The sequence below is a fragment of the Sceloporus occidentalis genome, unplaced genomic scaffold (genome assembly GCF_023333645.1).
Source record: "Sceloporus occidentalis isolate IW3139 unplaced genomic scaffold, rSceOcc1.0.p SCAF_3, whole genome shotgun sequence".
NCBI classification, from domain to species: domain Eukaryota; kingdom Metazoa; phylum Chordata; class Lepidosauria; order Squamata; family Phrynosomatidae; genus Sceloporus; species Sceloporus occidentalis.
This window is the reverse complement of record NW_028316983.1, coordinates 7,202,469-7,225,923: the sequence shown is the minus strand read 5'-3', so window position 1 is coordinate 7,225,923 and position 23,455 is coordinate 7,202,469. Positions and strand designations below refer to the sequence as shown.

Here is a 23,455-nt window from a genome sequence, read left to right as displayed (position 1 = left end):
TGGAAAAACACTGAGTTTAGGGGAAAATAAAGCTAAAAAACTGTAATTTTATTAGAACAATATGTTGAATGCTAAAATATGAGCTAAAACCTGCTGTGAGGCTTAATCTGGCTTATAAGCCACATTTAGTAAGTTAATAGGCAGAACTGGGCTTGGAAACTGCAATTCCCAAAATAATACAAAACTATAACAATTCCTCTGCGTCTCACACCTTGTATAGAAATGAGTACACACAATATTATTATATTTACAGAGTGCACAGACAGAGGCTTGGATGGAAAGGGATATACAGTATGCCCAAAGCAGATAAAAGTGTACAAAAGACCAGACGCGTTTCGACAATTGTCTTCATCAGTGGTCCAAAGAATTAAGCTACCTTGTAAGGTAGAGCATGTGGGAACCACCTTTCCTTTTGGTAAGTGGAAGGTCAACTCAGACCTTGAGCCGTGCCTAGGCTGGGGTATCCCACAAGTGCTTGTCAGTGCCAAATGGGACCACATGGGGGAGAGAGGCAGGCTAGCTCCAACTGCCTGCCTGGAAGAAGAAAAGCTCTCCCTTCAGCCACCATCTTGGGGGGAGAGAGGCAGGCTAGCTCCAACTGCCTGCCTGGAAGAAGAAAAGCTCTCCCTTCAGCCACCATCTTGGGGGGAGAGAGGCAGGCTAGCTCCAACTGCCTGCCTGTAAGAAGAAAAAGCCCTCCTTCCGACCACCATCTTGAGGGGGAGAGAGGCCTGTTATGGTGTTTTGTTTTGTTTTTACTTTGTATTGTACTTCCTGTTGTACACCGCTTTGATCTAATTTGGAAAAGCGGTATATAAATAAACATTATTATTATTATTATTATTATTATTATTATTAAATGGCTTTACAGTTAGCCTGCAGTATCCACGGATTCAACCATCCAGGGCATGAAAATATTATACACACACAGACACACTCCTAAAAGCAAACCTTGATTTTTGTCATTTTATATAAGGGGCACCATTTTACTACCCTGCTGCATATAATGGGACTTGAGCATCCACAGATTTTGATATCCAAGGTGGGTCCTGGAACCAAACCCCAACAGATACCAGGAACCCATTGTATTTCTGCATGCAGAGTCTAAGAAATGAGGGGGAAATATACAGTGGACCCTTGGTATCAGGTGGAATTTGATTCTGCCTGCCCCCCATGGAAGCTAAAAACCATGGATGATTGCTCCCCATATTATTCAGTGGCAGTGATGTGAACACTCACGTGTCAGCATGTGCACATTCACATTGCCGCCATTGAATAATATGGGGCATGGTGATCCACAGATGGTCATATTCACAGATCAGAAGCCTGCCAATAGGGAGGGTTTGTATATACAAAAGTAAACTCCCAATTTGTGAACCAACATTCAGCAAATTTGTACAACATAATTTTCTCTGGCTGTTGCAGCATCTTTGGATTTATGGTGGAGCACCAGTCAAGCATAAAAACCCACTGAGTGACCTTGGACAAGTTACAGTCTCTCAGCCTCAGAAAATGGCAGTGGCAAACCTCTGAGAAAAGATGCCAAGAAAACCCTGCAATAGGTTTGCCTTACGGTTCCTATTCCTCCAAAATTGATTTGGATGCACACAACAAATTTGAGCATTTTTTGTTGAAGGTGAGGAGAGACCACAGGAAACCTGAAATGAAAAGGGGGGGGGGGACACCACATTTTCTTAGCTGCCCCCACCCCATAGCAATGTGTTTGGATAGAACCCAATATACTGACAAATACCAGCTTGGTAAGAGTATCACTTTAATTCTGGGTCTGGAAATCCTTTGGCTTTCCAGATGTTTTTAGATTCCAATTCCCAGTTGTCTGAGCGTGGTAAAATTCTGGAAGCTGTAGAGCATAAGTCACCCCACTCTGATTTAAACTTTCTTGATGTAGTGCTTGTTGCTATTGCCACTGTGTCCCTTCAGCAGGTTTGTAAAGGTTAACTGCGGAACATTGACCTCTCTTTGCGTAGCCTGGAGTGTCCTCATATTACATGTTGTAGCTACAAACTTGACCATGTGATGCATGTTTCAAATATGAGAACTGTGATGTCCTGCCAGGACTGTTTGAATTTCCCCCTGCATTTTCCTTTGTGTTGGTTCAGGCCATAGATTATTTTAGTGTAGAAAAGTTCTTTGTATTAGTTTATGGGAGGAGCTGTAGGTTTCCCCTGCTTCATTTCTAGGTTTGGTTTGCCCTTTCCCAGCAGGCTGTGCTGTAGCTAGAGGTTTTTAGTTGGAGCAGTTTCTCTGAGAGCTAGCAGAGAGCTGTCTTTTGGTGGTAAGCAGGCCCAGACAGCCGGAAAGGGCATTTCTTACACCACTTAGCCAAATCAGTTACCATTAGCATAGAAAATAGAAGAATTTAGGAGCTGAAAGACCCTGCACCAGCTCCATTGAGTAAGGAGAACAAACTACATCGGACCCAGAGAGATGTCGTCTGGAAGAAAGCTGAACTGTAAAGTATCTTTGTTTAGAGCTGGGGAGGAGAAGACTTTTTATTTTTGTCCTTTAAATTAAATTTCCCCCCTTTTTTGAACTTTACATCTAGTTTCAGATCTTTTTGGGTATCACGGTTTGTTCTCACCAGGGTACTGGCGTTGCACACCCAAACCTGCCACCACCTTTAGTTGGGTGTGTCTTCATAGTGTAAGAAATCCTGGCGGCCATTGCCGCTTCCGGCCTGTCAAAGAGAGTCCAAGTGCAAGGCCCTGCATTGAAGCAAGATCCCAAGATTTGCATAGAAGGAGAAGAAGACTCTGTGGTTATAAAAGGGGAAAAGGTTGGCGGCCATTTTGGAGCCATTTCTTCTTGCAGAGTCCAGAGCACATGGTGGGCGGCCATTTTGGAGCCATTTCTTCTTGCAGAGTCCTGAGCACATGGTGGGCGGCCATTTTGGAGCTATTTCTTCCTGCAGAGTTTTGAGCACATGGTCGGAGGCCATTTTAGTTCTACTTCTTCTTGCAGAGTTCTGAGCACATTATCAGCAGCCATTTTAGAGAGAACTTTTTCCATTCAAGTATATGGATAGAGTTTTATGAAGAGATTAACGTGTGTTTTATGTTTGTTCACGTTGCAAGCCTGAAGAAAGGAGCTAGAAGACTCTTTAACCGACTCCAGGTCTGGCTGTGTTGAAGTAGCATAAGAGTGGTGACAGTAGGAAAGCGGAGCAGTAGCAGGCTGTAAGTAAAATCAGCACTACACCGTTTGTCCTCTTCATCCTTGCTGAGTTGTTGCGTTGGCAACTAGGACCAGCCAGAATGGATAGGCTTTCTGAAGAACTAGCACATGGACACACACACGACACTCGTTCTCTTAGGGACAGACACCCGACTGAAAAGGTCTTAGAACTGCTGTTAAAAGAGGAAAGACACCTAAGCGTGAAAGAACTGAAAGCTTGGAAGAGTTTGCAACATGCCATGTCCTTGCTGTCAGCAGTCTGCGACTCAGAAGACATGCAAAGAAGAGAGCTTGCCCAGCAATCCAGTTTCCTAAAGTGGAAAGAAGTGGTGAATAAAAGGATCCAAACACTTCAAACCATGAACAATCCCGATGCAGAATCCAGACTAAAACAGTTCCTGGAAGAAGTCGCGGACAAAGAAAAAGAATATAGTGCAGTTTTGGACACAGTCAAGTTCCGGCTGCAGAGCTTAGAGCTTAATAATGAGAGTGAAAGGTCCCCTGCCGGCAGTGCTAAGTCCAGCAGAGGAATATACCCAGGGAAGCCTCAAAGTACAAAGAGCTCAAAAACCTGTCACACCAGCAGGTCTTCTTCCCACAGGCATAGTTCCCGCTCCAGTAAAAGTGGTAGTGGCAGTTCTTCTTCCCATGCTAGCTGGAGTTCGTCTATGGTAGCCCAGCAATTCAAAGTAGAAAGGATGAAATTAAAGTTTGAAATATTGCATGCCGAAGCAGAGGCAGCAATGGCCAGCGAAGAGCTTACCTTTTCTCATCAAGAGGTTGATTTAGAAGAGCAAGAAGCTGCCCTGAAAGCAGAACAGGAAAGGCAAAAACTTGCTATTCAAAATGAAAAGAAACTTCTTCTCAAGGCTAAGGAGGCTTCAAAACTGTCCATAAAGGCCAGGATTTTAGCCAAGAGCTTCCAGGATGATCTCAGTGAAGAAAATGTGAGGTTGCTTCCTACACAGGAGCCTAGAGACAGGATATCTACCTTGTTCCTTGTGGATGAGAGCTCCCCACAAGACCCTGTGGTCAAGTCACCTCCTAACTTAGATGCTAGCAAGACACAATTGCTTGCCGTTCCATGGCCTCAGCCTACAGAAAATTCTGTCTACAAAGAAAAGATCATCCATCGTGACTGTCTACCTATAAATATGGCACTCAATGAACCCTTTGGAGACCAGAAGCCCATGGCGGGGAGCCAAATTCCCAGCCATGCTAGTGTGGCCTTTCAGCAAGCCCCGGCTGCTGAAGCCCCCAAGACTTACAGGCCTAGAGAATCTACGGACTTGCCTGCCAGTCAAGCTGATTTGCCAACTAAAGGGAGTCCACACTTCTTCCAGCCTGCAGAGATGATTCCCACCTTCATGGAGTCTTGTTCACCATTCATGCTTAAAACTCCCAGGAAGGACCTTAGAGACAAGGGAGTCCAGAAATTCTCAGACCTTCCTGAAGACTTTATCTTATGGAAGGTAATTTTTCAGAGAGCCATTAGAGATTTGAAACTGCAAGCAGATGAGGAGCTCACCTTACTCATGGCATGGTTGGGCCCCAACTCATCCCTTCAGGTCCAGAGAATCTACGCGGCCTACGTGTCAGATCCAGTTAAGGCGTTGCAGACAGCGTGGAATAGATTAGAAGAGCGATATGGTGCATCAACAGAAATAGAAGCATCGTTACTAAATCGGCTTTATAAGTTCCCAATCCTCAAGTCAAAGGACTACCGTCAACTTTGGGACTTAAGTGATCTTTTAGTTGAACTTCAGTCTGCGAAATGTAATCCAGAGTTACCTGGTCTAGCCTGTTTAGATCAATACATCACACAGCGACAGGTGCTCCAAAAACTACCCTTTCAGCTCCAGGAGAGGTGGGGAAGAGAGGTGTTTTCTTATAAGGAACTCAACATGCAATGCTACCCACCCTTCAGTTACCTTGTGAACTTTGTGACAAGAGCTGCAAAGGAAAGGAATGACCCGCAGACTGGGTTCCCAACCCTTTACCAAAACATGCGCTCAGAGAAGACTGTAAAGGAAGACAAAATTCCTATCAAGGAAATGGGGAAGGCCACAGTTGTAGTTAAATCCACTGAGGTCACTCAGTTTAAGTCGAATAAAACACAAGAGACTAAAGAAATTCCATGTCCCATTCATAATAAACCACATAGCCTTGCAGATTGTAAAGAGTTCTCAAAAAGGCCTTATAACGAAAGGCTGGAGATAGCAGCTAAAGCAAAAGTCTGCTTTCGATGCTGTGGTTCAAAGGTTCACTTTGCTAGAAACTGCAAAATAGAAGTAAAATGTGCTGAATGCGGTAGCCCGCGTCATTGCTCAGCAATGCACCATTTCAAATCACCTTCAGTGTCACCTAAACTTAAGAAGAAATCAGAGGGTCCTAAAAGTGAGGCTTCAGAAAAGGCAGCTAAACCTACTTCAGAAGCAGAGTCAGTTGTGGCATGTACAAAGCTATGCCAGGACTCAACGCAGATTAGGATATGCCATCCGATTTGTCTAGCTGAAGTTTTCCCAGAAGACAAACCTCACTTTAGAAAAAGACTTTATATTGCCCTAGACTCACAGAGTGACGCATCCTTGGCCACACCAGAGTTCTTCAGTACCTTTGCGGTCAAAGCCAAGATTCTTGAATATACCATATCTACCTGCACTGGTCAGCAACAAATGCAGGGTAGAGTGGCAACGGAGTTCATGATTTCGCCTTGCAATGGCAAAAGGTACATTAAACTGCCTCCTTTAATAGAGTGCTCTTCTATCCCTAGGAACAAGAACCAAATAGCAACCAAGGCTGTAGCTGAAAGCCATGCACACCTAAAAGCTATAGCAAAAGAAATTCCTGCATTGGACAAAGATGCTGAAATTTCCCTACTGATAGGCTCAGATTGCCCAGAGCTGTTCCAGGTCTTGAAACAAGTAAGTGGACCTCCAGGTGCACCAATAGCACAAAAACTGCCACTTGGATGGACAGTTATTGGACCTGTGTGCGTCCATAGCAAGAGCCCGCCAGCAGCGTTAAATCTTACAGGAAATAGCCAATTTCCAAATTCACGACCCACACAACTACAAAGTTGCTTAAGCCACATTAAGGTGTGTTGCCTTGGTATTATCCCAGACTACGGCTCCATTTTTGAAACTTCAGCAAGAGATGAAGACATAGCCTTTTCCCGTGAGGAAAGAAAGTTCCTGGACATAATGAATTTAGAGACAGTCCAAGATAGTGAAGGGAGCTGGATGGCACCTCTTCCCTTTAGAGAAGACCGACCAATTTTGCCTAACAACCGTCAACCTGCTGAAAATAGGCTTTTTGCTTTGAGAAATAGAATGCTCAAAGATCCCACTTTGAAAGAACAAATTGTACAATTCATTGAAGATCTGTTTACAAACAACTATGCTAAAAGAGTTCCTTTGTGTAGTGAACCCCAAGAGCAATGGTTCCTGCCATACCGTAAAGTAACTCACCCACAAAAACCAGAAAGGGCAAAAATAGTTTTCGACTCAAGTGCCAGGGAAGTTTGCTTCTCCCCCATCAGTGCAGAGACATGTCCACTTATAAAGTCCTTCCTCTGTCCGATCAGAACATTCCTTCTGGATGGACGTGTACAGCTAAAGACAGGCCTACAGACCCAGGAATGTCACATATTCCTCTTCACTGATACCATCGTGGTTGCCAAACCCAAGTCACAGTTGCATTTCAAACTGAAGAGACAGGCATGCCTTTCCGAAATGTGGACAACATCTTGCATGGAAGAGGTCTGCGAGGACAGTGCTAGCCTGGAAAAATCTTTTGTTTTAGGATGGCCCACCACTAACTGCATTGCTAGTTTCAGTTCTGTGGAACAGAAAGAGAAGTGGCTGACTTCCTTTCAAAGTCGAATAAAGGAAGAGAAAGGAAAAGACTACTCCAAGAGCATTCACTTGAAGATTATTGCAAAGGATGTTGGAAACTGTGCATATTCAGAAGCTTTAACCATAACCAATATGGACACAGCAAATGATGTGATCCTCGTGGTCCTGCAGCAGCTTGAAATTAATGGCTGTGGAAAAGACTATCAGCTGTGTGTGAACTCTGGGAAAGATGTTTCGTATTCCCTTATTGGACACGAATATCCATTTGGAATCAAAATGAGCCACATTCGTGACACTTTTCCTCAGATGCAGGGATCAAAGGGCTGTGTCTGCCCTCTGGACCTTCAGGGGGCCTTTCTGATGGAACAGCTGCCCCGTGAGCTTCAGTGCCAGTTCATTCTCAAGTCAAGTCACCTGGCCACTGGCCATGAGCTGAATGAGTTGAGCCAAAGGCCATTGAAAAGGAAAAGATCCATTATAAACTGGGCCTTTTGGCGGGGAGCAGGTGCTCCAGTGGACAATGCACCACCATCTTCAGCATCTCCTGTATCAGGGAAGCTGTTTGGTCTTTCCCTTCCAGACATCTGTGAGGTTGAAAATCTGCCCCCAGCCCAAGACTTAGCATGGAAGGCCTGGGTGTCTCAGATCAAAGACATTGAACACCTTACTGTGCCCAGACAGTATGTTCCTATAGAGCCTAGATCAAACATCAAGAAGCATCTATTTTGCAATTTTCTGAGACAACCACCATAAGAACTATAAGCAAAGACAAAGTGGTCAAGTATCAAAGACCCTTTGACAGACTTAGTTACTCTGTTAAGTGTTAGATAGAACCTTTTGATCTGTTATATAAATGGATAGGATAGGTCATAAGGTTGCAAAATTTCGTTGAAATTTTGAGCGGGGAGTGTGATGTCCTGCCAGGACTGTTTGAATTTCCCCCTGCATTTTCCTTTGTGTTGGTTCAGGCCATAGATTATTTTAGTGTAGAAAGGTTCTTTGTATTAGTTTATGGGAGGAGCTGTAGGTTTCCCCTGCTTCATTTCTAGGTTTGGTTTGCCCTTTCCCAGCAGGCTGTGCTGTAGCTAGAGGTTTTTAGTTGGAGCAGTTTCTCTGAGAGCTAGCAGAGAGCTGTCTTTTGGTGGCAAGCAGGCCCAGACAGCCGGAAAGGGCATTTCTTACACCACTTAGCCAAATCAGTTACCATTAGCATAGAAAATAGAAGAATTTAGGAGCTGAAAGACCCTGCACCAGCTCCATTGAGTAAGGAGAACAAACTACATCGGACCCAGAGAGATGTCGTCTGGAAGAAAGCTGAACTGTAAAGTATCTTTGTTTAGAGCTGGGGAGGAGAAGACTTTTTATTTTTGTCCTTTAAATTAAATTTCCCCCCTTTTTTGAACTTTACATCTAGTTTCAGATCTTTTTGGGTATCACGGTTTGTTCTCACCAGGGTACTGGCGTTGCACACCCAAACCTGCCACCACCTTTAATTGGGTGTGTCTTCATAAGAACCATGCTACACACAGATCCTTTTCCCCACAGAAGGGAGCAGATTATTTACTTGACCACCTCCCTACCTTTAATCTTTGGTCCATTTCAGGTTGGTAACTTGGGGAACTGGAATAGATAATTGTAGTGTTGATTGCATATTTGTTTTTGTTACATGCATATACTCAGTTTTGCAGTCTCATACTCTCCAACAGTCCCAATTTGGCAGAGACATTCTCAGTTAATCCTCTGTCATCTCACTATTTCAGCTGCTTTTAAAATGCCCCAGTTTCTTTTTCCTTCTCCTACTCTCCTCCTTTGTCCTCAGCTTTTTTCATTTGCTTCAAGCTGAGTTCAAACACAATTAACTCAACAGATGGGGAGAGGAAGGAGAAGGCTTTTTCCCTTCCTAGGAGGCTCAGGAAAAAGCAAACTGCTGCAGCCTCTCCTAGCTTGGGCATTCTTCCTCATTAGTAACTTTTGCCATCTTGACCACACTGTGCTGTGGCTTTGTCACCATGTATCCCAGTTTTCATCTGTGAAATGTTGGCATTATCCAAATCCCGGGCAGAAACGCAATTTTAAAAGTAGAAAAAAACCCACAAATGCGGAATGTTTTTCAGACACGTTTGCGCCAAAGAGCAATAACACAAAAATAAAGCGAACAGAAAGTCAATGAAAACAACACCTTTTTACTTTTGGGAAGTTCCCCAAAAAAGATGTCATTTTTGTTGACTTTCCATTCCCTTTATTTTCGCGTTATTGCTCTTTCGAAGAAATGCTGTCTGAAAAACATCCTGCATTTGTGTGTGTGTGTGTGTGGGGGGGGGGTCCTACATTTAAATCCCATTTCTGCTTGGTAATCATCTAGTGTGATAAAGTCCTATGACTGACGGGAGTTTGGGACCATCAGTGATTCAGATTTTATCCAAGAATCTAGGAATCAGTGAGGTGTTGTTGAATAGTGTGGAATGCTCCAATTGGTGTGACTTTTTGCAGCATTGCAGTTGTGACCCGGTCTGTAGGAACTTCATTCAGATGTTTGGTCATTTGGATTGGGGTTGTTCCCAGAGCACCTATCATCGTTGGATCAGCTACTGTTTCATTTTTCCAGAGGTGCTGAGTCTCAATTTGTAGGGGTTAACTATTTTACGGTCTTTGTCTTTGGCCCTGTCTGCAGCTGCCCTGATCCACACTGTTACCTGGCTCTCCATTCCTGGACCACAGCAGTTGTCTGTACACATGTTCCACTTAGCCACCCTGTTCATCTACCACTTCTGTGAGTTGCTCACTTCTGAAGTCAGAGGAAAGCACCCAGCAATGATCACATAACTGGCAACCTCATTCTGATGCCCACAGTGGCACCAGATATACCAGGTGGCTCAATGGGACACCTGTACAGACAGCCACCACAGCATGGGGGAAAAGGGCTACAGATCTTCCCAAAAGAACTGGACTAACAGGTAACTTTTAAAATGCATGGTAAGGGTGGTATGACTCAGTTTCGGTGCAGAATGTGATGGATATTGTCCAGACTGCTTGCACCAGAACTGGGGTTTGGGATGTACGTTGTCTGAACAGGATGACATCAGAACAAGGGGGAAATGGGCCTTTGCAGACAGGACCTTCAATTCTGATGTCTCCAGGGATTTCCACATTTGTGATCTAAACTTTTTTTTTTGCAAGATAGTTGCAGCTGAAGATAACAAAGAAAAAAAGAGAGGATTGCATTATGACAATGGTAGTGGTGAGAGCCAGTGTGGCATAGTGGTTTGCATGTTGGATTAGGATGCTGAAGACCAGGTTTTAAGTCTCCACTGAGCTATGAAGCTTACTTGGGCAAGTTACACTCTCTCAGCCTCAGAAGATGGCAATGGCAAACCCTCCTTTGAAGAAACTTACCAAGAAAACTCTGTGATAGTTTTGCCTTAGTGTTGCCATAAGTCAGAAATGACTTCAGGGCACACAACAACAGCAGTGGTGGTGATGATCATCATCAACAACTCCTGCAGTTGTTGCTGCCTATACATCTTCTTTTTCTCAATTACAGTGAGGTTAACAAAAATGATAATGATAAGAGCAACTACAGTGTGGTTTGCTTGTTAGATTGTTGGACTGAAGCCTTGAGCACAATGAAGGAACGGCAGAGTGTGATAGTGTAACAAGCTTGTGCTGTCATTTGTTATTGCTTAAGAACAATTGTTAGTGAATTGTTGAGGAATTTTGGAAGATGTGGCCGGCAATTAAGGTGAATGTTTCTGAATGTTCAGTTTCATAGCTTACAGGGCAGGAAGACTTCCTAGGAGAGAAATTGGCAATGTTTGCAGAATCTGAACTGCCTGATTTTAAATACACACACATACACAAACACACACTGTACTGCTGAATCCAAGCTCACAGGCCTCAATCCAGCTGTTAATCAATCGCCGACTGGCAAGTCAACCCTCATATAAATTCCATTGATTTAATGGATCCATTCTAGTTGGATCTAGAAATTGGATTCCAGCCATGGTCTGGCCTCAATCTAGTTAAGCCTGTGAGTGCTTCCTTTTAAAAAAAATCTGTCTTGAATCATCTGGCAAGGATAGGTTGGGATGTAAACATGATAGAGGTGATTCACTTATTCTTTGGTCCATCCTCTCTGCCTTTAACAGCAGTCTGACATGTACAAATCAAATGGGTGCCATTTTAATGGTACAGAGTTCCATAAGCTCATAGCAATAGCACATTTCTATACTAGAACATGACCACATAGCCCGAAAAACCCACAAAAAACTATGGATGCTGGCCATGAAAGCCTTCCACTTCACATTTCTATACCGCTTATCAGTGCACCCCCTAAGTGGTTTACAATGTGTAAGTCAATTGCCCCCAACAAGCTGGGTATTCATTTTACTGACCTATGAAAAGATGGAAGACTGAGTCAACCTTGGGGCCCTAAGATCGATCTTACAAACTTGGGGTTGCAGCAGGACTGGCATATAACCACTGCATATAACCAGGGCTCTCCTCATAGAGCTGGAAGGGGCCATGAATGTCTAGCCCAATCTGCCTCTCAGATAGTTGTGTATTTCTACATGGCTGAGGTTGAACTAGCTGGTTTTCACAGCCCCTTCCAACTCTGTGATTTTATGGTTATGTGTTTCTTTGCAGGAATACATAATTCAAGCACTCCCGAAAGATGGCCAGCCAACCTGTTTAAACACCTCCAAAGACTGAGATCGACCACCTTCCAACATACACTCATCCTTCCATATTCTCTGGGGTTGGGGCACAGGACCCCTATGAATGTAGAAAAACCACAAATAACAAAAACACTATTCTTTTCACCTGAGGGAACACCTGTTTAGGAATCCCCCCGTCCTCCAGTGCAACTCTGTAGTTAACATCTGCCAGAAGTTGATCATAGAACCATGTTGGAATACCTACAAATACCTAGAGAAGTAGTTTTTTGTGGGTTTTTGGGGCTATTTGCCCATGTTCTAGAAGAGTTTCTTCCTGATGTTTCGCCAGCATCTGTGGCTGACATCTTCAGAGACCGCTTGCCTGGAAAAAGTTGGGTATATATATACTGTGTGAGCCTGGGAATGCAGGAGTGATTTGCGTGTGTTTTCTCTAGGAATTTCTAGGTTCTCCAGCACAACTCTATGCTCACCTTCTAGCAGAGTTGCCCTGGAGGACCTAGAGATTCCTAGAGAGAACGTATTAATCAAAACCACAAATAATCAAATCTGCAAAAGTCAAAGCCGCAAATGTGGAGGGCCAATTGCATGACCTTTTCCCCAGTGTACATATATGTGCACTTAAATACATAGCTGAGACACTAAGAAACCCTTTTAGTGAATTGTGAAGATGTGTAACAGGACACCATCAAGAGTGCCCAATGCACCTTTATCCCTGATGCACATTGGGATCCACACACTTTTCACTAGTCCCAATGTGCATCAGTCCCATTGTGCATTGGTGCAATTGTTCCCATTGTGCATCAGTTCTTTGCCAGCTTTGCTAAACAGGTAGCCACCTACTAGATACGGATATTGTGCATATTGGCAATTCTAATTCCCTCCAACACAAATCCACTTAGGAAGACACACCTCCCATGCAAGCTTCTGACCATTTTTATTTTATTTTATTTTATTTTGCGGTATGTCATGCACTAGTACATATGTGTGCTGCCGACGAGCTACAGTTATCCCCCCCCCCTTTCTTAAAATGCCAAGGACTGGTAGTCACTAGCTCAGAGACTCTTGCCAGTCCATGGACCACCACTTTAAGTAGCATTCTTCTATCTGTCAGGCTGCTGTCCAAAGCTGCATTTATACTGCAGAATTAATGCAGTTCAATGCCTCTTTAACTGCCATGGCTCAATTCTATGGAATCCTGGGATCTGTAGTTTTGTGAGATACCGTCAGCTCTCCATACCCACAGATTCTTTATCCATGGTTTCAGTCATCCACAGCTTGAAAATATTCAAAAAATATATAAATTCCAAAAAAGCAAACCTTGATTTTGCTATTTTACATAAGGGACGCCATTTTACTACACCCCTGTAATTAATGGGACTACTTGGGCATCCACGGATTTTACTATCCACGGAGGGTCCTAGAACCAATTCCTAGCAGATACCAAGGGCCCACTGTATTTAGCCTTCTCTTTCAGAGAGCTCTGGTGTCACAACAAACTACTAATCCTAGGATCCCAGGGTGGAGCTGTGACCGTTAAAGTGGTGTCAAAGTGCATTAATTCTGCAGTGTGGCAGCAGCCCTAAATGCAGGAGCCAAGTCAGTAAGGAAAAAGGTGGCGACTCTTAAAATCAGCCTGTCCTTCTGAACTTGACTTCACCCACAATGACTACTCCTTTGAATGAACCTGAGACCTCACTTCAAGATTCTTAAATGGGACAGACTTTCCCCAGAGGTGATGAAGGTGGGTGGGTGTGATCATCCTTACCTGTGATCACAAGGGAAGGGACCTCTCTCTTGTGCTTCATCTGCACAGGGCATTTTGAATCCCCCTCCTGGATTCTTGTTTTGCCTGGTTGCTAGCACTATAAATGTATCAGCAAAAGGGGATGCTCTCTGCCTCGGAAATGGAAAACCAGAGGAGGGCTGGAACCAGCTGGCCTCCAAAAGATCAGCTATAAATAATCCGTTCTCTGCTGTCCCTGGCTTGGTGAAGGTTTTGCTGCTCCAGTCCAGAGCTTATCCCACTGGCCAGAGGCCAAGGAGCAGTGGTGAGTTTTTGCCGCACGCAGTTGCCAGACCCAAAAGAGCTCTTGGAGGAGGTTTATCTCCTCTCTTCCCTGAGCTGCACTCAGCCTGATAAAGAGAGGCAGCTTGGATGATCTTTGGCTAAGCCTTTCTGATTTATAAATATCAGATTGCTGCTTGCATGATTTTGTGGCACATAAAAACTGAAGATAGCCGTTTGTGCCTCTTTAGAGAGTTAGTATGGTATTGTGGTTTAAACACTGGACTGTGACTCTAGAGACCAGGATTCTACTCTCCGCTCATCTGTGGAAACCCACTGGATGACCTTGGGCAAGTCACGCTTTCTCAGCCTCAGGTAAAGGCAAAGATACCCCCCCCCCAGTCAAACAAATTATGCTCCAAAAACTCTGTGATGGGGTCATCTTAGGCTTTGAAGCTATTTTTGAGTCACTTTTGACTTATGGTGACTCTAAGGTGAACCTGTCACAGTGATTTTGTGGTAAGTTTTGTTCAAAAGAGTTTGCCTTTTCCTTCCTCTGAGGCTGAGAGAGTGTGGCTTCCCCAAGGTCACACTTTGGGTTTCCATAGCTGAGACTAGGATTTGAACCCTGGTGTCCTGGAGTCCTAGGAGATTATCACACTGGAAAAAAAGATGAGAGCATAGCGTGATGCTCCCGTCAATGTTGCACAATAATGTGATGATTATCACACGATGTCACGTGATGTCATGATTATCTAGTGAGTGAATAAAGAAGAATTCTAATGCCTCTTTTTTATTCATGGGAGAATCCAGTGAATAAAAAGTGCTAGAATTCCTCTTTATTTACCGGATAATTGCAGGATAATTGTGATGTTGCGTGACATTGTGTGATAATCATTGCATTATCGCACAATATTGCAGGAACATCCCACTATGCTCCCATCTTTTTTGCCAGTGTGGTAATCTCCCTAGTCCAGCACTCAAACCTCTACACCATATTGGCTCTTACCTAGTACCTGGAGGGTACTGAAAGCTCAAAATGCAAAGCCCTTCCCTCAGTGGTAGAAAATCATCTTCCTCTGGTTTTAGATTCCACCCTGGACTACTTAGTACAGAGTACCTCAAACTCCATAAAAGGGAAGTGTAGTAACATCATTGCCAAGAGCCAATGTGGTGTAGTGGTTTGAGCAACTCTAGAGACCAGGGTTTGAATCTACACTCATCCATGGAAACCCACTGGGTAGCCTTGCCAAGTCGCACTCTCTCGACGTCAGAGGAGAGGAAACCCTTGCTGAACAAATCTTTCCTAGAAAATCCTGTGATTGGTTTGCCTAGGATCTCCATAATCCGGAAAATGGCTTGAAGGTGCACAACAATAAGCATCATTGCCATCTCGTGGTGGCAGTAGAAATTGCTCACACTGCTGCCAAGCACTCCACTATGCCCTGCTCTTCTTTCTCTGGTGTGTGTATGTATATATTTTTGCATCTGCTTTCAAGTTACCAGTCTTCTTGGCAGGAGTTGGATTCAAAGTAAAAAGTGCCCCAGACGTCTGTGAGGAGAGAAGCAACCCTTGCAACTGACTGCAGGTTCTTAAGTAAAGGGCTTTTAAGAATATGCTGCACTTTTAAAATTTGACTCTTTTAAAACAGGTAAAATGCATGTTTCAAACTGATCCTAGTGTTGTCAAACAGTTTAATTCCATTTTGGTGTTGCCTTTATTTGGCTGCTTCAATCCTGTTCCACTTACTTTAATTTGTAATGCACCTTGAGTCCCAAGTTATGGGAGGGAAAGCAGGGTAGAAACAAAGATAGTTATGATCTTGGTTTCACCAGGTGATAGTAGGTGGGATTTGGGACCCTTAAATGATTATGATATGATCCTAGAGTGTAGGAATTAGTGAGGTATTAGCAGATTATTATACTACATTAGTGTTATATATGATATCATAAGCATATGGTGAGAGCCCACTGTATACATATCTTTTCCCTGCTCAAACTGGCATGCGTACACACATGCATCCTTTCCCTATCACTACACAAAACAAACAGCTTCATTTATATACCGCTTCATACTGAACTAACTGTCTAAGCGGTTTACAACTGTAAGATAATTGCCCCCAACAATCTGGGTACTCATTTTAGCGACCTCCTCGGAAGGATGCAAGCCTGAGTCAAGCTTGAGCCCTTTTGCTGGTATTGAACTCACAACCTTATGGTTTTGAGTGAGAGGCTGCAGTATAGGCATTTAACCACTGCGCCACCAGGGCTCCTGGTGTATATACAATACTGTATATACTCATGTGTAAGTCTAGAGCTTTTAGTCAAAAATTGACCCCAAAGATCCTGAGTCGACATATCCATGTACTTTAAGGCAAGAGCATAATCCCTCCTGGGAGCACTGATTCCTCTCTGTTATCTCATCCATCCAGCCTTTAGTATAAGCACAAACAGTTATGCCTGCTGGAATTTTGTAAGTTCTTTTGCACTGTTTTCCTTTGCTTCATCTTTTAGTTCCTTTGTTATGTGCCCATAAGTTTCACCCTCGATGTATCACCGGGTCATATCAAAACCCATCATTTTGGCCCCCAAATCTGACCTTGACTTATACATGAGATTGATTTATAGTCCATACGGTATTTTGACAATTATATATGGTAATTGAAATGGTAACTCTCCCTAGTTCCAGATAGATTGGAGAAATCCTGCACATTGATGCTAAACACGCTAGCAGCTGCCCTCTCTGTACTCATCCCTCTCTACAGAAGACACTCCAGCAGCTGCACTCTATGACAGTCCCTTTATGTGCAGCTGTAGCAGGTCATTTGTCTGCAGATGCATTCAGAAGACCAGCCATACAGTACATAACTGCTGGAGTGCCCATTGGCCATGCTGACTGGCTAATTCTGAGCTTTGTAGTGCCAAAAGGTCATTTTTCCAAGCTCTTGTTCCTGCCTCCTTTAAAGGAACTCAGGGTGGTGTACATTCCATTTTCCATCTTTTTATTATTATATTTATTTTTATCCCACTTTCCTCCCAAGATTGGGATCCATCTTCCATTTTATCCTGACAGCACTTTGTGCAGTAGTTTAGGGTGAACAATGTGAGTGGTGAAATAATACCATATACCCTCCCAGTTTGGAAAAGACAATCCCAACCAATCCTTTGACTTCTGACTTTTTCAGCAGCTTTAAAAATGTCCCAGTTTCTCTCTCCTCCTCCTGCATTCCTTCCTCATCCTGGCTTTCTTTCATTGCTCCAACTGAGTTCAAAGTTGCAGAATAGTTTGCAGTCAATTAATTTGGGGAGGAGAGAGAGGAGTAGCAAGGGTACAATTATCTCCTTCCCAGGCCGCTAAGGCAAAAGAAAACTGCTGCAGCATCTCCTAGCTTGTGTATTCTTCCTCATTAACAACTTTTACCATCGCAACCACACTCGTTTTGCTTGGCCACACACGTCTTAGTGTTCATCTGTGAAACGCTGGAGAGCATGGTGTCAGGGGTTCTAACCCAAGTCTTTCAAGTATAGCACTCTCTTGGTTAATGGTAAGTACAATAACATCCTAAATCCACAAAATGGTGATACCTATATTTGATCAACCAAAATGCACAAAAATGCATGATTCAAGCTTTTGAAGCTCCACTCTTGGTGCTCTCCTCTTTCAGGTTTACCACTCACCTGCAAATTTCTCCCTCTTCTTGTCTCTTAGCAACAGCAGTGCCGAATCCTTAGACAGGCTGCTACCTGCTGTGGGTACCACCAGGTCACCACGGAAACGGACCACCAGCCAGTGCAAATCTGAGCCACCCCTCCTGCGGACGAGCAAGAGGACCATTTACACTGCAGGCCGGCCACCCTGGTACAACGAACATGGGACACAGTCAAAAGAGGCTTTTGTCATTGGTAAGAGCTCTTCCTTTCTGCAGAAATAATCCAGGTTGACACCACTTTAACTGCCATGGAATTCTGGGAATTGTAGTCTGCTCTGATGCCACAGCAAACTACAGTTTCCAGAATTCCATAGCATTGAGCCATGGATAAACTAGAGTTCCCAGCAATCCATAGCATTGAGGCATAGATAAACTGAATTATTTCTGCAGATGCAATCTGGGAGTTCCGTTTTGGATTCCCATCCATTTGCATAGAGTTTGGAAAGAATTTATTGGTAATTAATTTCTTACCCTTCATCAGTTAATTTTTTGACATTCCACTTCAACATAAGGAAGAACTTTTTTACTGTAAGAACCATGCAACAATATAATAGACTCCCTCGATAGGTGGTGGATTCTCTTTCTTTGAAAGTCTTGGCCATTTTTTGGGAGTGCTTTAGTTGCATGGCAGGTGATTGGACTAGATTTGTCTTGTGGCTCCTTCCAATACTAAGATCCTATGATTCTGTCCCTCCAGGTGCAATAAGTTATTTTATTTGTTAAAATATTTTTATCCTGCCCTTTTTATCACGAGATTTCAGGGCAGGAAACAGATATGATATGAACAATTTAAACAATTCCAAAATAACATTAAAAAGAGTTTAATCAGGAACATATTAAACAATTGAAAAGAGTTTTGAAAGGCTTAAAAAAAATTAAAACCATTTAAAAATGCTTTTTTAAAAAAAGGGGGAGGGCAAAAGATGAAGGATCTTTTCAGCTTGGGCATTCAGTGAAAAGAGGAGAATGCCTAAACCTTAGCTGTCAGTTGCTGTGTAGGAAACTCATTTCAGTTATACGTTGCACCAAACTTTCTGTTTCATGTTTTCATTCCCTTTCCGTACTTAACAGGCCTTGGGGGAGGCAGTGCTTCTGGTAAGACCACCGTAGCCAGGATGATCATAGAGGCCTTAGATGTGCCGTGGGTAGTCCTTCTGTCCATGGACTCCTTCTACAAGGTATGTTAGGAGCTACAGATACTCAGTAACATAACTTTGTTCTCATAGATGTGAAAGAATTGGCCCACATTCCAGATCACCTACTCAGTTACACACGCATAACTAAGTAACATCTCCTGGTCTGACCTCACTTCCCCCTTCACTTTAATAGGCAGCAGCTACACCAAGAGATGGAAATCTGTTCGGTTGGTGATCAGAGTACAGGAAAAGGACATTTCTAGCCATCTTCCACCATTGAGCAAGACCGCAACAAGGAATTGTTGCACGTATCCTGCTTTTGATTGTCTCACACGCTGCCAGGAGGGGATGGAAACATCATCCTTCTGCACCCCAGTCACCATCTGAACAAACTGGCATTGCACAGAATTCAAAGATATCGCCATGTTAGTCTATAGAATCAGTACGTGTAGAGATCTTGTAGCACTTTTGAGAATAACTGAAAGAAAGAAGTTGGCAGCATGAGCTTTTGTAGACGCAAGTCTACTTCCTTAGATGCATTTGGACCAAATGCATCTGAGGAAGTAGACTTAAGTCTACAAAAGCTCATGCTGCCAACTTCTTTCTTTCAGTTATTCTCAAAAGTGCTACAAGATCTCTATACATACTGGCATCGCTCAGTGTGTCTGCTATCTGGTAAAGTAGTCATTTATGATCATGGCAGTCATGCCATGATCATGACTACGCTGAACACAGAGCAGTCAGGTGACAAATCCACAACTGAAATACAGAATGCCAGCCACTGAGAGTAAAGGTCAAGAATGCAAAAAACTGTTAGGTTACATTTGCAATATCTAATAATAATCAAGCCTAAGTATTGATATTAGAACAGGTATGAAGATGTGAAACATATATGGGGTGGAGTAAGGGATTAGATTGAATTGTCCCACATCAACCCTCCCTGGGCATGACTAGAAAACGTCTAGACCCATAATCCAATTTCACATCACTTTAAATGCCATGGCTCAATGGTATGGAATTCTGGGAAGTGTAGTTTTGTGAGGCCTTTAGCATTCTCTGATAGAGAGTTCTGGTGCCACAACAAACTACAATTCCCAGAATTCTATAGTATTGAGCATGGCAGTTAAAGTGGTATCAACCTGGATTATTTCTGCAGTGCAGATGCAGCGTTAGACTTCCTTAAAGTTTCAAGTGTCTAAGAATACCAATTAGTTAAGCAAGGTGCATTATCAACATCAAGCCATGGCTAACTAGTATTTTTAAGGAGTCTAAAGTATTTATCTGAGATGGTTCTATAGGATTCCTCACCTTTGGTTAAGCTAGTGAGGGCTGATGGAAGTTGCAATTCAACATCTGGAGGATTTTATTATTCCTCCCAAGCTTTAAATGCTAAATTCACCTTAGGTTCTTCTTGCTGACAAGATTAATTACGAAACTACAGTATCTGATTTTCTGGTGAGCTGTCCCACTTTACTTCTCTGGTTTTATTATCCAAACCTTGCACAATTCACTTAATATAACAACTATTAACTACTAGCTGCTAGCCAATAATTAATTCTAAATTAACCTGTCTTTGTTTCATCCTTATGATGATTTTGCCAGCATCATGTCAAAGATTTATTCTAAAACTTGTTTAAAGTTCTGGTACAATCTGTTTTGCAGTCTATAATCCCATGAATCAGATTTGTAACCAAGCTGAGCAATCATTAATCAGAAACGTATACTGGGATTTAATGTCCTCTTCCTCCCCTGGTTTTCCACCTTTAACAGGACAGGTTTAACTGCATTACACAGAGCAGCTTAATAGAGTTCACTGTACCATCAATTATTCAGCAACCTTTGAATATCTATTCAGTCTAAACAATCAGTGAACATTACCATGGCTCTGGGAGCCCATAAAGTATTTGCATTGCTACGCAATCCAAATCATCAATGAACACAACCAGTGTTTCAGGAGACCATAAAATTGCTCTTGCTGGATAAAATAGTTGGTCCATTGAGCATGGTATGCTCTTTTCTAACAGAAGTTAGCCAAAGAACCAAGAAACTGAGCAGAGTACATTGATTATGGCTATGACCACTTGCGACAGCATACGGTGGTATGAGAGTTGAACTAGGACACAGGGAGACCAGGATTTGAATCTGGGTGACTTTGGACAAATCACACACTCTCAGCCTCAGAGGAAAGCAATGGCAAACCCTTTCTGAACAAATTGTGCCAAGAAAACCCCATGATAGTGTCACTTTTGCTGTTGGGTGCCTTCAAGTTGTTTCTGACTTATGGTGACCCTAAAGCCAATGGGTTTTCTTGGCAAGTTTCTTCAGAGGGGGTTTCCCATTACCATCCTCTGAGGCTAAGAGATGATGACTTGACCAAGGTCACCCAGTGGGTTTACATGGCTGAGCCAGGATTTGAACCCTGATCTCCAGAGTCCTAGTCTAGCTCTCAAACTACTACACCATGCTTAGGGTTATCATAACTTGTGCTTTCAAGTCAGGAATGACTTGAAGGCACACAACAACAACAACAACAACAACAACATGACCATTTCCTTCCTACCAGCACTTTTATATTCAGGGGTATACTACCCTGAACATACTTCTCTCTTTAGCTGTCATTAGTAGCTGCTGATAGGCTTCTCCAGACTCCTTGAATTTGCACATTCCTTTTAAAGGTATCTAACTCAGCAGACATCCCTGTATTTGGTTTGCGGTGAGGTCTATTCAATGCATTTATTATCCATAGAGCAAGGAATGGCTTCTTTGTCTGTGTCCCAGACGTGGCCCAAAGTGCTCATGTTATGAGAGAAGCGCAAGAACTTCCTCAGCTATTGTCTCCATGTTGCTCAAAATTTTGTCATCTCATTTATTAATTTATTTATTCATTCAGTTTTTACCTCTGCTTTTCTCCCAGCAAGAGATCCAAGGCAGCTTACAAATTTTAAAATAGAAGCTAGCTAAAATGGACATTACAAGAACTAAAAACAAATAACAACACTATTTTAAAAAAAAAACAGGTAATTAAAAATAGTTTAAAATACATTTGAAACATAATTAAAAACAAACAGGATAAAAGCATATCATATTGAGTGTTGAACTAGGACTCTGGAAACTAGGGTTCAAATCCCGTCTTGGACATGGGGAAACGCACACTTTCTCAGCCACAGAGGATGGTAATGGCAGACCCTTTCTTGCCAAGAAAGCCCCATTATATTTTTTGCCTTAGGGTAGGAAACAACTTGAAGGCACACAAGAAAAACAACCACAAATCAACACTATTCCACCATATGGTTTTTAAATTGATCAAATGTCTGCCTAAATAAGGAGGTCATCTTAACTTCTGGCATGTAGAGAGCAGGGAGGGGATCAATTGAGCCTCTGGTAGGAGAGAGTTCCACAGCTTGGGAGTAACCACAGAGAAGGCTCTCTCCTGTGTCCTCACCAAACACCTTAGTTGCATTTAGGGATCTGCATCCCTTTTCAGAAACAATTTAAAGGCTTCAGGGCCAGAGAAGTCTTTATCTCTATGCTCCCTCTTCATCATGCTGATTTTCAAATGTCACATATGCACACACAGTATACAGGTTTGGCTGCCACCTGTTCCGGACACACTGATCAACACTATTGTTTTTGATTGCTTGGCCCTCAAAAACATTGGCTGAGATCCTATGTCTGTTTACCTTTTGTGAGTTTACAGATCCATAGCTACATTGCAAAAACGTGATGGAACTCTGTTAGTGAATTGCAAAGATGTACATTTGGGCAGTGGCAAGAGTGCTCCAATGTGCATTGGGCACTTGTGATGCACCTGAGGACATGTTGTACTTCATAGCCAGAGCATGGCACATCAATCACCCCACAGGCTTCCATTGTGCAATGGATGACCATAAGTTATAAGGCCACTGCAGCCCTTAGGTGGCTATGGACATTGCAGATTTACCTAATTCAGTTTGATAAGGCCATTGGCAAAGATGCAAACCCCAACCAGAATGTCAGCCACTTGTTTTAATTTTGGAAGTTGATTAGACCAGAAACTGTATGAATTGTTGTGGTAGTTGTGTGACTTCAATCATTTCCAACTTATGAATTGACTAGACCAATGATTCCCAAACGCTGGTCTTCCATTTTGGAGTTTGGCTCCCAGAATCCCAGATCATTGGCCAAGATGGCTGAGGCTTCTGGGAGCTGGAGCACAAAACACTTGGAAGGCCAGCATTTGGGAACCCTTTGGGTCAGCTACATCTGTGTATGAATATATGTTGAATATATTGCCACTCTGATAACTACTTAGAATAAATAAACAAATCCCTTTGCCATCTACCAGCCAAATTACTTTGATTTCCTAGTCGCTTGTATTTTCTGTGCTGTAAGATGAGATGCAGTTTTTGTTCTCCTTTCTGGCAGGTCCTGACAAAGGAACAACAGCAACTGGCAGCCAGCAACGATTACAATTTTGACCACCCCGATGCTTTTGATTTTGACCTGATCATCTCCACCTTGAAGAAACTCAAACAAGGGAAAAGTGTCAAGATCCCCATTTATGATTTCACCACCCACAGTCGCAAAAAAGAATGGGTGTGCTATACTTTGGATATTCTTCTTAATTCAAAACTTTCATTTCAACCCACTGGGGACCAAAAAGTCTCCACTCATAGACAAAGGGGTTAGGGATGCTCAAGCTTATTAGCAGTTATTCATTTTCAGGTCAAAAAATGTGTTTCCCAACAGTCATAAGTTTTCCTTTAGGAAGAATAAGTCTTTTGTTCAATGTTCTCCTGGTGTTTCAATGTCTTGAAGTATTGCAGAGAAATTATTGTGTGAAGAAAAACATGGGGAGGTTTTGGGGCAAAAAAATGCACAGAAACAGAAAAAACTG

At 42.8% G+C, this 23,455-nt stretch overlaps 2 protein-coding genes across 8 annotated transcripts in view; both read left to right on the top strand.

The window, feature by feature from the left end:
- UCKL1 (uridine-cytidine kinase 1 like 1) overlaps positions 1 to 23,455 on the top strand; it is a 74,474-nt gene that overhangs the window by 24,987 nt on the left and 26,032 nt on the right. For 6 of the 7 annotated variants that reach the window (XM_089513570.1, XM_089513571.1, XM_089513567.1 and 3 more), the window contains exons 2-4: positions 17,443 to 17,636; positions 18,515 to 18,621; positions 22,984 to 23,154. In XM_089513570.1, coding sequence (XP_089369696.1) covers positions 17,443 to 17,636; positions 18,515 to 18,621; positions 22,984 to 23,154 — 472 coding nt within the window. Of the gene's footprint in view, positions 1 to 17,442; positions 17,637 to 18,514; positions 18,622 to 22,983; positions 23,155 to 23,455 lie in introns of those variants that run through there. The other variant, XM_089513573.1, reaches the window with a different exon arrangement.
- LOC149315515 (uncharacterized) lies at positions 3,407 to 7,805 on the top strand. Its single transcript, XM_089513281.1, has one exon. The coding sequence runs from the start codon at positions 3,435 to 3,437 to the stop codon at positions 7,803 to 7,805; it is 4,371 nt and encodes a 1,456-aa protein (XP_089369407.1). The 5' UTR covers positions 3,407 to 3,434.